General features: G+C 32.8%; 1 protein-coding gene across 3 annotated transcripts in view; it reads right to left on the minus strand.

The window, feature by feature from the left end:
• Positions 1-7,793: 7,793 nt before the first annotated feature.
• LOC137660194 (innexin unc-9-like) overlaps positions 7,794-15,000 on the minus strand; it is a 52,143-nt gene continuing 44,936 nt past the window's right edge. Inside the window, exons 2-5 of one of the 3 annotated variants that reach the window (XR_011047655.1) lie at positions 14,011-15,000; positions 10,522-13,017; positions 10,247-10,306; positions 7,794-7,976 (exon numbers count right to left, since the gene is read on the minus strand). The exon at positions 14,011-15,000 is cut by the window's right edge and continues 1,215 nt beyond it. Coding sequence is in view for 2 of the 3 variants with exons in the window: in XM_068394901.1 (XP_068251002.1) it covers positions 7,931-7,976; positions 10,247-10,306; positions 14,011-15,000 (1,096 nt within the window). In the remaining variant the exon portion in view is untranslated. Of the gene's footprint in view, positions 7,977-8,672; positions 13,018-14,010 lie in introns of those variants that run through there. The other 2 variants (XM_068394901.1, XM_068394902.1) reach the window with 2 other exon arrangements.

The following is a 15,000-nucleotide window of genomic DNA, read 5'->3' on the forward strand; positions in this document are numbered from 1 at the left end:
TAATCCACCCACGCCATTCAATCTTCGTGAAGTACAGAGACTGTGATGAAGGACATCAATGTTGGGAGTAGAATTTTGGATAAAACACTTTTCTTAACTGAGAATGCAAAATTCTAAAATTTATATATATAATCCTTTCTGAGTGAAGGATACCTTAACGTGGTGAAAGGGTTTGTGCATCGCCATGATTAGCAAAGCTGTATCTGTCAGGGTCACCCATACTATGTTGGTTTGCTGTGAGCGATTAAGCAAAAATCACCTACCATCACCAATCTGCAGAGGCCAGCGTGGTTGTGGAACTGATACGTCTGAGACCTTTGTCCTGCAGTGGACTGGAAACAGCTGCAATTGTTCGTTGTAATATACAGTATACACTATTTTCATACACTTTTCCTCCACTTTACCGATACACAAAGACTCACCTCCTCCTGAACTTCAACGAATTCCTATTAAAATCCAACTCAGTGCTTAGCCCAAACGACTCCAGCTGTCGCCAATAGATGGCACTGCAAGTCATTTCGCTCGCTCCAATGGAAAGAGTTTTCCCCAGGTAGAAGATTATTTTTCCATTTTCTCCTTAGTGGAGGGTGTGTGGGGGTCCATAGTATGCGGGGAAAGGTGATTTCTATTTTCAAACTCTACTGGAGTTGCTTTTAGCTCTTTTTGAGGTAAGTAATATATTTGCTTGCTTGCTAAACTATATATTTTTTTTGTTGATCGTTCAAATCTTGATGTATCTTGGTGATGTCTCGTGTGAGTTTAGATGGCAATTTCCCTTTTTAATCCTGTTTTTTTTTGTTCTTCAATTAAATCAATTTCATATTTTGAAATATATGATATCCCAATATTTACTATCTAGATTTTGTCCTGCAGTTGACTAGAAACGGCTGCATTTGTTATTGTTGTTGTTGATGTGTTATTGTATGTAGACGTAGGCCTATGTATTATTGTGTAAGGATGTATGAGAATAAATTATGTTGAGAGAGAGAGAGAGAGAGAGAGAGAGAGAGAGAGACCCTCGAAACTTCAAGGATACAGGCCGACTAAACTCATATGATTAGAATGTTTAATAAGATTGAAATCCTTTGATGAAATCAGATGAAAATCACACGAGAGGGAACGATTCCAAAAACTTGGAATTAGTATTCCAGGAAGGAGCGGAAACCTGGCCCTTTGAAGGCGCCGAAACTAATATCCAGGATCTTCCAGGATCTTCCAGGCTTCGATTCCGGGCTTCTGAGATGCGACTCCTTCGAACATTGAAGGATGCATAGATGAATTAACTCGTGGAGGACTGTAGGCGGTGATGTCTTTTCTATGATAACGTTTTGGAGGGTGATTTTGATGTCAAGGTTCGAGAATTTTTTTTTTATGTCTGTTAATTACTAAAGCAATGTGAGAGTCTGTTAATTATTATTACAATGAGAGAGTCTGCTAATTATTAATGCAATGAGAGAGTCTATTAATTACTAAAGCAATGTGAGAGTCTGCTAATTACTAAAGCAATGTGAGAGTCTGTTAATAATTAATACAATGAGAGAGTCTGTTAATTACTAAAGCAATGAGAGAGTCTGCTAATTATTAATGCAATGAGAGAGTCTGTTAATTATTAATGCAATGAGAGAGTCTGCTAATTACTAAAGCAATGTGAGAGTCTGTTAATTATTAATACAATGTGAGAGTCTATTAATTACTAAAGCAATGTGAGAGTCTGCTAATTACTAAAGCAATGTGAGAGTCTGTTAATTATTAATACAATGTGAGAGTCTATTAATTACTAAAGCAATGAGAGAGTCTTCTAATTACTAAAGCAATGAGAGGTATTGAGAGATGTGTTTACTCTGGAATCCGTACATCAGCAGTCACTATTGCATTAGTAATTAATAGACTCTCTCATTGCTTTAGTAATTAGCAGACTCTCTCATTGCTTTAGTAATTAATAAATTCTCTCATTGCTTTAGTAATTAACAGACTCTCACATTGCTTTAGTAATTAGCAGACTCTCTTATTACTTTAGTAATTAACAGACTCTCACATTGCTTTAGTAATTAGCAGACTCTCTCATTGTTTAAGTGATCATTAGACTTTCATTGCTTTAGTAATTAGCAGACTCTCCCATTGCTATAGTAATTAACAGACTCTTTCATTGCTTTAGTAATTAACATAATCTCTCTCATTGATTTTGTAATTACCAGACTCTCTCACTGCTTTAGAAATTAGCAGACTCTCTTATTTTTTTATTAATTAGCAGACTCTCTCATCGCTTTAGTAATTAGCAGACTCTCTCATTGCTTTATTAATTAGCAGACTCTCTCATTGCTTTATTAATTAGCAGACTCTCTCATTGCTTTATTAATTAGCAGACTCTCTCATTGCTTTATTAATTAGCAGACTCTCTCATTGCTTTATTAATTAGCAGACTCTCTCATTGCTTTAGTAATTAACAGAATCTCTCATTGCTTAGTAATTAACAGACTCTTATTGCTTTAGTAATTAGTAGACTCTCTCATTGCTTTAGTCATTGACAGACTCTCTTATTACTTTAGTAATTAGTAGACTCTCTCATTGCTTTAGTCATTGACAGACTCTCTCACTGCTTTAGTAATTAGTAGACTCTCTCATTGCTTTAGCCATTGACAGACTCTCTCACTGCTTTAGTAATTTGCAGACTCTCTTATTGCTTTAGTACTTTGTAGATTCTCTCAAGACATTACTAATTAGCAGACTCTCTTATTGCCTTAGTAATTAGCAGACTCTCTCAATGCTTTAGTCATTAACAGACTCTCTCGTTGCTTTAGTAATTCGCAGACTCTCTCAATGGTTTAATAATTAGTAGACGCTCTTATTGCTTTAGTAATTAGCAGAATCTCTCATTGCTTTAGTAATCAACAGACTCTCTCATTATTTTAATAATTAGCAGACTCTCTCATTGCTTTAGTAATTAACACACTCTATCATTGCTTTAGTAATTAACAGAACCCTCTCATTATTTTAATAATTAGCAGACTCTCTCATTGCTTTAGTAATTAACAGACTCTCTCATTGCATTAGTAATTAACAGACTCTATCATTGCTTTAGTAATTAACACACTCTCTCATTGCTTTAGTAATTAACACACTCTCTCATTGCTTTACTAATTATCAGACACTCATTGCTTTAGTAATTAACAGATTCTCTTAGTGCTTTAATAAATCACAGAGTCTCTCATTGCTTTAGTAATGAACACCCTCTCTCATTGTTTTAATAATTAACAGACTCTCTCATTATTTTATTAATTAGCAGATTCTCTTATTGCTTTAGTATTTAGCAGACTCTCTCATTGCTTTAATAATTAGTAGACGCTCTCATTGCTTTAGTAATTAACAGACTCTCTCATTACTTTTTTAATTAGCAAAATCTCTTATTGTTTTAGTAATTGGCAGAATCTTTCATTGCTTTAGTAATCAGCAGACTCTCTCATTACTCCATTAATTAGCAGACTCTCTCATTGATTTAGTAATTAACAGACTCTCTCATTGCTTTAGTAATTAACAAACTCTCTCATTGCTTTAGTTATTAGCAAATTCTCTCATTGTTTCAGTAATTAGCGGAGTGTCTCATTGCTTTAGTAATTAACAGGCTCTCTCGTTGCTTTAGTGATTAGCAAACTCTCTCATTGCTTTAATAATTAGCAGACTCTCATTGCTTTAATAATTAGCAGATTTTCTCATTGCTTTAGTAATTATCAGACTTTTTCATTGCTTTAGCAATTAGCAGATTGTCTCTCATTGCTTTAGTAACTAACAGACTCTCTCATTGTTTTAGTAATTAGCAGACTCTCACATTGCTTTAGTAATTAACAGACTCTCTTATTACTTCAGTAATTAGCAGACTCTTAATTAGCAGACTCTCTCTTTGCGTTAGTAATTAACAGATTGTCTCTCATTGCTTTATTAACTAACAGACTCTCTCATTGCTTTAGTAATTGGCAGACTCAATCATAAATGTTTAAGGTTCGTTTTGAAAAAAAATGTAAGACCATTTGTTTTTATTATGAACTTACCTTTATTCCATCAAATTTTCATCATGGGACATTAAAATAAAATTTCAAACTTGCAATAATTTTTTTTTTTATGTTGAGCAGGCTAACATAAGTCTCTTTATTGTTTATTCATGAAAGATCTGTTTTAATGTTGTTACTGTTCTTAAGATATTTTATTTCAATTTTTATTATTTCTCTTGTAGTTTATTTATTTCCTTATTTCCTCCTCTCACTGGGCTATTTTTCCATGCTGATGTCCTTGGGTTTGTAGCATCCTGTTTTTTCCATCTAGGGTTGTAGCTTAGCTAATAATAATAATAATAATAATAATAATAATAATAATAATAATAATAATAATATTATTATTATTATTATTATTATTATTATTATTATTATTATTATTATTATTATTATCATACTATTTCATGAAACCTACTACTGAGGAAGACAATGTTTTTGAAAATTTATTGTGAAAAATGTATGAAATATTGGTTTATTCAAAATAGCCTCCATGATTTCATTTTATGATTTTGTTTTTTTAAACATACATGTGTTTGTGCATGTAAGTTATTATGTATATAAGTTGCATGTGCATAAGGATATTAATGTTTAGAAAAAAATTATGTTAAAAAATACACAAAAAATGTTTATTCAAACTAGCATCTATAATCAATTTTAAATTTTTCGTATATATATTGGTGTGCGTATGTATGCACATGTGTGTTTGTGTGCGAGAGAGAGAGAGAGAGAGAGAGAGAGAGAGAGAGAGAGAGAGAGAGAGAGAGAGAGAGAGAGAGAGAGGCAACTATCTGTCAAGTAAAATGAAATTCTAAGTTGGTAATGCTAACAAAAAGGAGAGAGAGAGAGAGAGAGAGAGAGAGAGAGAGAGAGAGAGAGAGAGAGAGGAGAGAGAGAGAGAGAGAGAGAGAGAGAGAGAGAGGCAGCTATCTGTCAAGTAAAAAGATATTCTAAGTTGGTAATGCTAACTAAAAGTAGGGAGAGAGAGAGAGAGAGAGAGAGAGGAGAGAGAGAGAGAGAGAGAGAGAGAGAGAGAGAGAGAGAGAGAGAGAGAGAGAGGCAACTATCTGTCAAGTAAAACCATATTCTAAGTTGGTAATGCTAACAAAAAGTAGAGAGAGAGAGAGAGAGAGAGAGAGAGAGAGAGAGAGAGAGAGAGAGAGAGAGAGAGATTTTACGCGAATATATAAAAGAATATCATCATGCAATAATTTCATGTATAATTTTTTTTTTCATGAAAGGCAAATATGAAAGTCTACTATTTTTCCAGATGCATTTCATATTGCAATTAATATTATTGAATTAACGATAATGACATCAATATGAAAAATTATGCTGCTGATAGTATTATTAATATCATCAAAATGATAGTGATGAAGCTAATATATATTTTCTCAAATTAAAATAGATATATTCAAGTGTTTATCTTTAAATACAAACTCACTATGATTATCATAGCAAATATAATGAAAATAATAAAGATGAAAACTAATATGTATTTCCTCTCATTAAGATACACATGTTTAATTGCCTCTATATAAATTAAATATTTTTGTTATGGTTTTCTATACTTTCCAAGAGTAGAAAATGAGGAAAAATATGAAATTAAAAATACTTTAATTATGATATTCTATACTTTTCAACAATAACATACTAGGAAAAATATTAGATAACAAATATTTTAATTAAAATTTTCAATACTTTTCAAAAGTAACAAATTAAAAACATAAATTGAAAATGCTTTAGTTATATTTTTTCATACTTTCGAAGAATAGAAAATTAAAAAACATGAAATAAAAAATACGTTGATTATAATTTTCTATAATTCAAAGAATAGAAAATAAAAAGATATGAAATAGAAAATATTTTAATAAAAATTTTCTATACTTCAAAGATTAAAAAATGAAAAAAAAATATGAAATAAAAAGTAATTTTATCATAATATTCTATAATTCCAAGAACAGAAGGTAGAACAAAATATATGAAATCAAATATAACCCAAAACTATAGTCAATTTCTTTTAATGAGGCAGATTTGCATCGACTCGCAGGGATGCCCTTTTAGCTCGGAAAAGTTTCCTGATCGCTGATTGGTTAGAATTATCTTGTCCAATCAATCAGCGATCAGGAAACCTTTCCGAACTAAAAGGGCACCCCTGCCTTGTCGGTGCAAATCTTCCTGGATAAAAAAAAATTGACTATAGATCATGAACGAATCCAAATAAACAAAATAAGGAAATTAAAAGAAAATTGATTACATGCATAATCTTTATTGACACATTTGAATTAGACGTATTAGAAAATAAACAAATAAATGAAGTACATTGTAAACATTCAGTTTTTTTTTTTTTCGGACGAGGGAATTATTTTCAAACTTATTTGCTTAGAATTCTTTATGTAATGTTTTTTTTTTTTATTTAATGATCGTTGTGTTATGGTGTGTGTTTATAGTGTGTATATTTACATATTCGAATGTGTGGATTGGTTAATGTATGTATGTATGTATGCATATATATATATATATATATATATATATATATATATGTATATATATATATATATATATATATATATATATATACACATATTTATACCTACATTTATATATGTGTATATATACATACATACATATGTATATATATATATATATATATATATATATATATATATATATAAATATACATATATATATATATATATATATATACATAAATATATATATACATTGGTATTCATATATGTATGCACATATACTGTATATGTGTGAGGTTTTATATATAGTCATGCATGTATGTATGTATGTATGTATGTATGTATGTATATATGTATGTATGTACCCCATTTGGCCATGTTCACATACGCAAGCTTACACATTCATACATACACCAATGATACCTTACATAGACTTATAGCCACATTCGTATAAACAATATGAACAAATGTAAATAAATCTTACCTAACTTATATACATCATTATAAAAAAACTCACGTGAAGAAAAACTCGGTATATTTAGTATATTTATAATCAAGTTCAGGACAATAGTCATAGTAATAGTAATAATAATAGTAATAGTAAAGAAATGAGAAAATGCTCAGAGATTGTTGTTGTTTTTCCTTACTTCCGGTGTTTACGCTTAACTGTAATTTATTGTTCCAATACTTTTTTTGGTAATTAGGTTCGGTTGTTTGTGTGGAGAGGCACAGAGAGTAATGTCTATAGACGAGTGATTTTGGAATAGTCATTTCATTTGTTTTGATATTAATAATAATAATGATAATAATAATAATAATAATAATAATAATAATAATAATAATAATAATAATAATAACAATAATAATTATTATTATTATTACAATAATAATAATAATAATAATAATAATAATAATAATAATAATAATGATAATAATAATGATAATAATAATAATTTAGTTAATTAAATTTTGTGGGTAAAATATTTTCAAAATACAAAAAAAAATAAAAATATATTAGAATGAACAAAACTAATTTTGGTAAATTAAGATTTTCGGAAAAGCTAATTTCAAAACATTAGATAAACTGTATTATTGTTGTTTATTTTCTCAAATATTGTTTGTCTGACAATAGTTGTATCTCATGTATATAGATCTATTTCCTCATAAGGCAATCTGTAAAGAATATCAAAGCATTTCTTCACGATTTTCTATAATAGAATAATATATTTACAATAGATCTATTTCCTCAAAAGGCAATCTTTAAAAAATTTCAAAGCATCTCTTCACAATTTTCCATAACAAAATGATATATTTACAATAGATCTAGTTCCTCAAAAGGCAATCTTTAAACAATCTCAAAGCATTTTTTTTTCACAATTTTCCATAACAAAATGATATATTTACCATAGATCTATTTCTTCATAAGCCATTACCTAAAAAATCTCGAAGCATTCTTCCTAATTTTCTGAAACAAAATAATATTTTTACAATAGATCTATATCCTCAAGAGACGTTCATTAAAAAATCTCAAAGTATTTTTTCACAATTTTCAAAACAAAATGATATATTTACCATAGATATATTTCCTCAAAAGCCATTAACTAAAAATCTCAAAGCATTTCTTCTTAATTTTCTAAAACAAAATGATATATTTACAGTAGATCTATTTCCTCAAAAGCTATTATTTTAAAAAATCTCAAAGCATTACTTCTCAATATTCTAAAGGAAAATAATATATTTACAATAGATCTATTTCCTCAAAGGTCATTATTTAAATTTCTCAAAACATTACTTCTCATTTCTATAAAATAAAATGATATATTTACGACAGATCTATTTCCTCTAAGGTCATTATTTAAAAATTCTCAAAGCATTACTTCTCAATTCTATAAAATAAAATGATATATTTACGACAGATCTATTTCCTCAAAGGTCATTATTCAAAAATTCTCAAAGCATTACTTCTCAATTCTTTAAAACAAAATTATATATTTGTAATAGATCTATTTCCTTAAAGGTCGTTTTTTTTTTAAATTCTCAAAACATTACTTCCCAATTCTATAAGACAAAATTATATATTTACAATAGATCTATTTCCTCAAAGGTCATTATTTTAAAATTCTCAAAGCATTACTTCTCAATTCTTTAAAACAAAATGATATATTTACAATAGATCTATTTCCTCTAAGGTCATTATTTAAAAATTCTCAAAGCATTACTTCTCAATTCTTTAAAACAAAATGATATATTTACAATAGATCTATTTCCTCAAAGGTCATTATTTAAAAATTCTCAAAGCATTACTTCTCAATTCTTTAAAATAAAATGATATATTTACAATAGATCTATTTCCTCAAAGGTCATTATTTAAAAATTCTCAAAGCATTACTTCTCAATTCTTTAAAACAAAATGATATATTTACAATAGATCTATTTCCTCAAAGGTCCTTATTTAAAAATTCTCAAAGCATTACTTCTCAATTCTTTAAAACAAAATGATATATTTACAATAGATCTATTTCCTCAAAGGTCATTATTTAAAAACTCTCAAAGCATTACTTTTACATTTACTTAAAGAAATTTGATTTTAGAAAGATTGTTAAGTTTGAAGACTGTCTATTACGATTAAGAATGCCGGATACATTTATTCTTTTAAAGACTTGTCCTATATGAGGTATTGAATCTTAAAGATAGAGTCAAGAAGAAGATTAATAAAAGACTGGATTCTATAGTTTTTTTTTTTTAAAAAAAAGGTTAACATTAAAACTCATAAATCTATAGCGCAATGTCAGTCTTGTACAAAAATAGTTTTAAATTGTAGCGTTGGAAAAGGTACTAGAATTTCTATGTAAATTCTACGATAAGTAAAAAGAAGGAATGGAAAAAAAAAACAACAGCAGTAGCAGCAGTAGCAGCGACAATAACAGCAACAGCTTTGAAAGAAAGTTAAAAAAATGTTCAGTAGAGATGCTGATTTGTCTATTTTTGTTCCGTAGAGATGGATGCTGGTTTGACTAAGATTTACTACTTTTTTTTGCTTTCTTTTTTAGAGAGGCTAATTTGACTAAATTTTTGTTTTCGTAGAGATGCTGATTTGACTATTTTTGTTCCGTAGAGATGGATGCTGGTTTGACTAAGATTCACTACTTTTTTTTCTTTCTTTTTTAGAGAGGCTGATTTGACTAAAATTTTTGTTTTCGTAGAGATGCTGATTTGACTAACATTTACCAATTTTTTTTTGTTTTCGTAGAGATGCTGATTTGACTAACATTTACCAATTGTTTTTGTTTTCGTAGAGATGCTGATTTGACTAACATTACCATTTGTTTTTCTTTTCGTAGGATCCTTTGGAATCTTTCCAATAATAAAACACTGCTGTATTTAACGCCTGTTTATTAGTCAAGCTCTAAAAAACCATAATACAAACCATTTAAGAATCTCATCGACTTGGAAAGAAGCTGTTACTAATCTGGAAGCGAGTGAACGAGCTAGCTCTAGCTCTGCTGACTAAACCTTTTGCCCCTCCATTACCTAAAGCCTCACCTAATATCTGCCCCTTCTTTTCGTCTAAAGACATCTCTCCCAATCCCCTACGATCTAAAAATATCTATGGATAGCCTAAAACAAGGAGGGGGTGGGGCGGGGGGAGCACAGCAGCAGCAGTTGGAAAACAGCAGCATTGGTTGTTGTACGCAAAACTGCAGCAGAAAAACGAGACATTTTTTTCATACGCACGACTCATACGTTCCAGCTGTGTGGTTGGGGAGAAGTAAAGGCTCGAAGTCAGAGTCGGATCTGCAAGAAGAAGACAATGTAGCCGGGCAGCTCAGATCCTTAAATAAAATCTATATATTTATGCCAAGTTTGAAATTGACTTTTTTCTTTTTAAATTTCAGAGATCTGATGCTGATTCTGATCTTGATTCAAAATTGAGTTCTATTTCAAAAAAATTCTTAATCAATATTTTTTTGAATTGTGTGACCGAAGGGGTTCAAAGTTAAAAGTCTTACTATGTAAGAGAATTGTTGTAGTATGAATGTATATGTGATTGAGATTCTTAATGCAAATCGTCATCAGCGACTATAAAAGGGCAGCAGAAGTCACGCATGGCTCTTCCATCCTCTCTCTCTTTATGGACCAGCCAGGGATGGAAGTAGGAGGTGGTACATCCCTTTTAAGGAAAACTGTGGTCCAGCAGGCATGAGAGGAGATAGATCCTACAGAAGCAAATGAATAGACGGCGGAGAAGCATCTGGCATTCAAGAAGATTGTGGGGGGAGAGAAATCAATCGCAAAATAAACGCAAAGAAATTTGGATGTGAAGCGCAAAAAAAACAGATAGAGGAAATGAAAATTCAAGCCTTGTCATATATCAAACGCTCTAACTTAGGAACAACATCTTATCCTACCTTGTGACCCATGGCCACTTATAGCAAGCTGCTCCACCACGCTTTGGGGTATGAGAATAAAGTGTTTCCAAAAGATAGAGATGAGAAGAAGATGTCATAGAAATACATAAATATATCACCGTACAAATTTAGATCAATTCATTCATCTCATGCCAAATAGCTACTTGTGTCTAGTAAATGTGTCTGCGCTGTTGAATCCCCTTTTATTTGTCTAAACCTATAGAAATGTACAGTTGAATACAGGATTTCATGGCACACCTCGCTCTGAAGAAGTGCACCCTATCACGCCCTTACTGCGAATTGAGTTCCTGCGTGTAGCTCCGCCCACATCCTGTATCACATCTCCCTATACTATCGTATGGTTACTCGCCGGGCAGTTATGGTGTGACGTGGTGCAGTTCCTCAGAGGTAGGTATATCAGTAGCACACCTCGCTTTGAAGAAGTGCACCCTCTCACGCCCTTACTGCGCAGTGAGTTCCTGCGTGCAGCTCCACTCACCTCCTGTATCCCATCTCCCTACACTATCGTATGGTTGCTCTTCGGGCAGTAAAGGTGTGATGTGGTGCAGTTGGTCAAAGCTAGGTATATATGTATATACTGTAAGTAGTATGCCTTTCTCTGAAGAAGTGCACCCTATCACGCCCTTACTGCGCGGTGAGTTCCTGCGTGTAGCTCCACCCACCACCTCTGCCACATCTCCCTACACTATTGTATGGAACTCACCAGGCAGTAAGGGTGTGAAAGGTTGCAGTTCCTGAGAATGGGGTGTGCCAAGATTTCCTGCGTCCAAATGTACTTTTCACAATCAGTCGTAGCGTAAACACAACGGCAGTAACGTCCGGGGATGAAAATAATACTAGCAGAAATTATTTTTTAATATTTTTGATTAGTATCAACCACTTCTATAAATCACTTGGCTTAATCATAAAAAGCGTTTTACACTAAATAATGTCAATTAGTTTTTTTTTTAAAGGAAGATTAGTCATTCAAGTAATTGTTCCTTCTCAGCCTAAAACTAATTCATACCTAAAAGTAAATTTATGGCAGTCATAGGTTCAGTTTTGTGAATATTTTTTTATTATTATTTTTTTCTATGAGGCCACAATCATAATCATCTGTCCTGTGAGTCCCTTGTTTTGTTTATATGTATATATACACAGCATTACAAAACTCTTATAGTATAAATGAACAATGAGATGGTGTGTTTTTTTTTTTTTTTTGTCAATTTTCTAATGTTATTATTAGGCACCTCTTAACAAGATCCTTAACAAATAGTGGGTAACACATCATCAGTTAGGTACCAGGTAGTACCCGGATCATCCCTGCAGTTGGATTGTTATAAATAGCAGTTGGAAAAGGGGGTGGGGGGCGGGGAAGGGGTATTAAATTAGTTATAGTTGGATACTTATCTAGTCATTCAGTGACACAGTCAAGTCACAAGTAGATTTAGTTGTTTGATTATATTTGTCAAAATTTGGTAGCTAAATGTATCTTTTGGTTTATGTAAATTATTACTGGGTTTTACATTGGTAATTAGCCTTTGTTCATTTATGTAAATTAAAGATAGAGTGGACTGTCTAGTAAAACTAATAGCTCCTTTTGACCACTTTTTGTCAATAAATTGTTTGAATTTGAATTTGAATTTTGTCAAAATTAGAAAATGGATTATTAGAATACTCAATGTAATCATTTTTAACCTGTATGATCTGTTAGCAAATAGAAGAATATCTGGGGTACCCCTTCACAAAAAGCTTATGTAATTGGCCTGTCATTATCATCTTAATCATCATAATAATTGTCTTTCATTGTCATTACATCATCACGTTCTTCATCATATCAATTGTCAATCATAATCATCATCTTCTCATCCTCTTGTCACAGTAACTATTTCACTGGCTCTCCGGCCATTAACTAGTAGTCCTATGTAATATATTTGTAACCTTACAGCAAAAAAAGTAAAGAAAACAATGCCGAAGTCGGTTTATGTAACATAAATAAAGTCACTGCCGGGCCCCGAGGTAGGCCTCCACACATCAGTCTATGCTGGACCTGCTATCTTTGCAAAGCTTCTTCAGACTCCAGGAGCAAATGACGACCTGGAAATCAATACAAATTTAGATCTCAGCTCTGTGATATAGATAGCATAGAACATATTGTTTTTTTGTCTTCTTTTCTTCGTCCAAAAAGTAAATAATTCGCTAGAACTCAAAAAACGTTATCTCTAAGTTTGGGGAAGGGTCATCTACCTTCGCTAAACAATCCTATCTTTATTCATTTAAGAGCAACTGGATATTTCAAAGTATTCCTGAAGACTCATCAATGTTTGTGAACTGATAATTATGTACAGATGTAAAAATGATCACCGATTAATGAATATGCTACCTACTATAGTCCTTATCAACACTGACATACAAAATAAAGTTCAATATTCTTAACTACAGTGAAATGAATGGCATTAGCAGATTAGTACAAAGTCCATGTTACATTATTTCACATTTCTAACATAATATGATGATAACGAATTCTGGTTCCTGGCTTAAAAGTAGCTAATACAGACGCCCTAAGGCTCCTTGTAATACGGCACTAGGGAACTACAAGCAGAGCGCAATCAACTCATGAACCGATTCATTGGTCTTTGGTGGTCATTTGTTGGTGATTTTGCCAAAGCAGAGCATTTGCAGTCACTATGAAACTCATAAAGCAAAGTTTTTTTTTTTTTTTTTTGCACGGGAAGCAGTCAATGTTTGATTTGAATTGCAATGTTACAGTAAACATTTTTTGGGGGGAAAGAGGAGCGTGGATGCAGGAATACTTTGGTGGAAATGCACAGCAGAATGGCGAAGCTGGAGACTTTAAGTAGCAGGCAGTAGTAGTAGTAGTAGTAGTGGTAGTAATAGTAGAAGTTGTAGTGGTAATAGTGGTGGTAAAAGTGGAGGTAGAATAATAATTTATATTTTAGGATGGGTGCAGCGGTATTGGGATGGATGTCGTACATGCATCCATCTATCACTCACTAGGCACCATGTAATGTATGTGAGTGGCCTGGAAAGGCACTCATGCTGCTCTAAGGATGTATCTGCTATTGTTACCTGATTTTGCCTCGTATTCTTGGATAGCTTGAGTATCCAGGCGTGGCCATATCTTGGTGGCTCCACATATAACCTGGGTATGCCCCAGGAGTCCCCGGGAGAAAGTGCTTTCCATAGAATCCGTACCCTCCTGTGGGCGTAGGGGTGACTGTCGACGGCCCCTGCGGAGGATATGGCCCACACGCGAAGATAGGAGGCCTTTGGCTGAGAAATGCCTCAGGATCGCCCCCATCTTGTTGTGCCCTTTCCATTCCTTCGTAGAATTCCCACAAACGCTCGGTGAGAATTGTGAGGATGGTGCCTCCGTGATTCATCTCGATTAGCCTCAACACCAGGCAACCATCCCAGCCCAGGTACTGGATGGCCATCTTACGGGCATTGTTGTAGAGGTCCTCCTTGCCAACTCGCCTTGTTCGCCACAGGTAGTAATGGACAAAAGCGATGCGCGAGCAAGTGAAAGTTCGCCACACCCATATCAGAGCGCTGTAGATTGTCACTGGAAGCAAGATGGCGAAGAAGAACCAGATGAAGGAGAAGATTTTTTCATTAAAAAGGTTTATAGGTAGGACGCACTGGCATGTATAAGTGCGAAGCGATCCCTGCTGAGCTGCCAACACCTGGCACAGTGTTTGCAGAGGGAATCGTGGAGAGGTCCACCACTCCTTCTTATTGATGAGTTTCTCCACTACTTCTATACCATGGAAGAGATAACCTTTCCCTAAGAACACAGTCAACAGAAAATACTGCATAAGGATGTTGAAAACATACATAATCTTAACAATCATGTACAAAATAAACAATGAAGATGAAGGATTCCCGCCACATGCCAGATTGCAATCAAACTTACAGACGGTTCCTGGACAGCACTTTGAGACACCCATTAATGTGTTAAACTGGTCCAGGAACTCGGCTATAAGAGCGTCGCGGTCTGGGTGCCCGGGTGTGTACTGTGAGATCACAGAGACTTTCTTCAACAATCGACCAACCTTA

Source organism: Palaemon carinicauda, chromosome 20, assembly GCF_036898095.1.
Source record: "Palaemon carinicauda isolate YSFRI2023 chromosome 20, ASM3689809v2, whole genome shotgun sequence".
NCBI classification, from domain to species: Eukaryota; Metazoa; Arthropoda; class Malacostraca; order Decapoda; family Palaemonidae; genus Palaemon; species Palaemon carinicauda.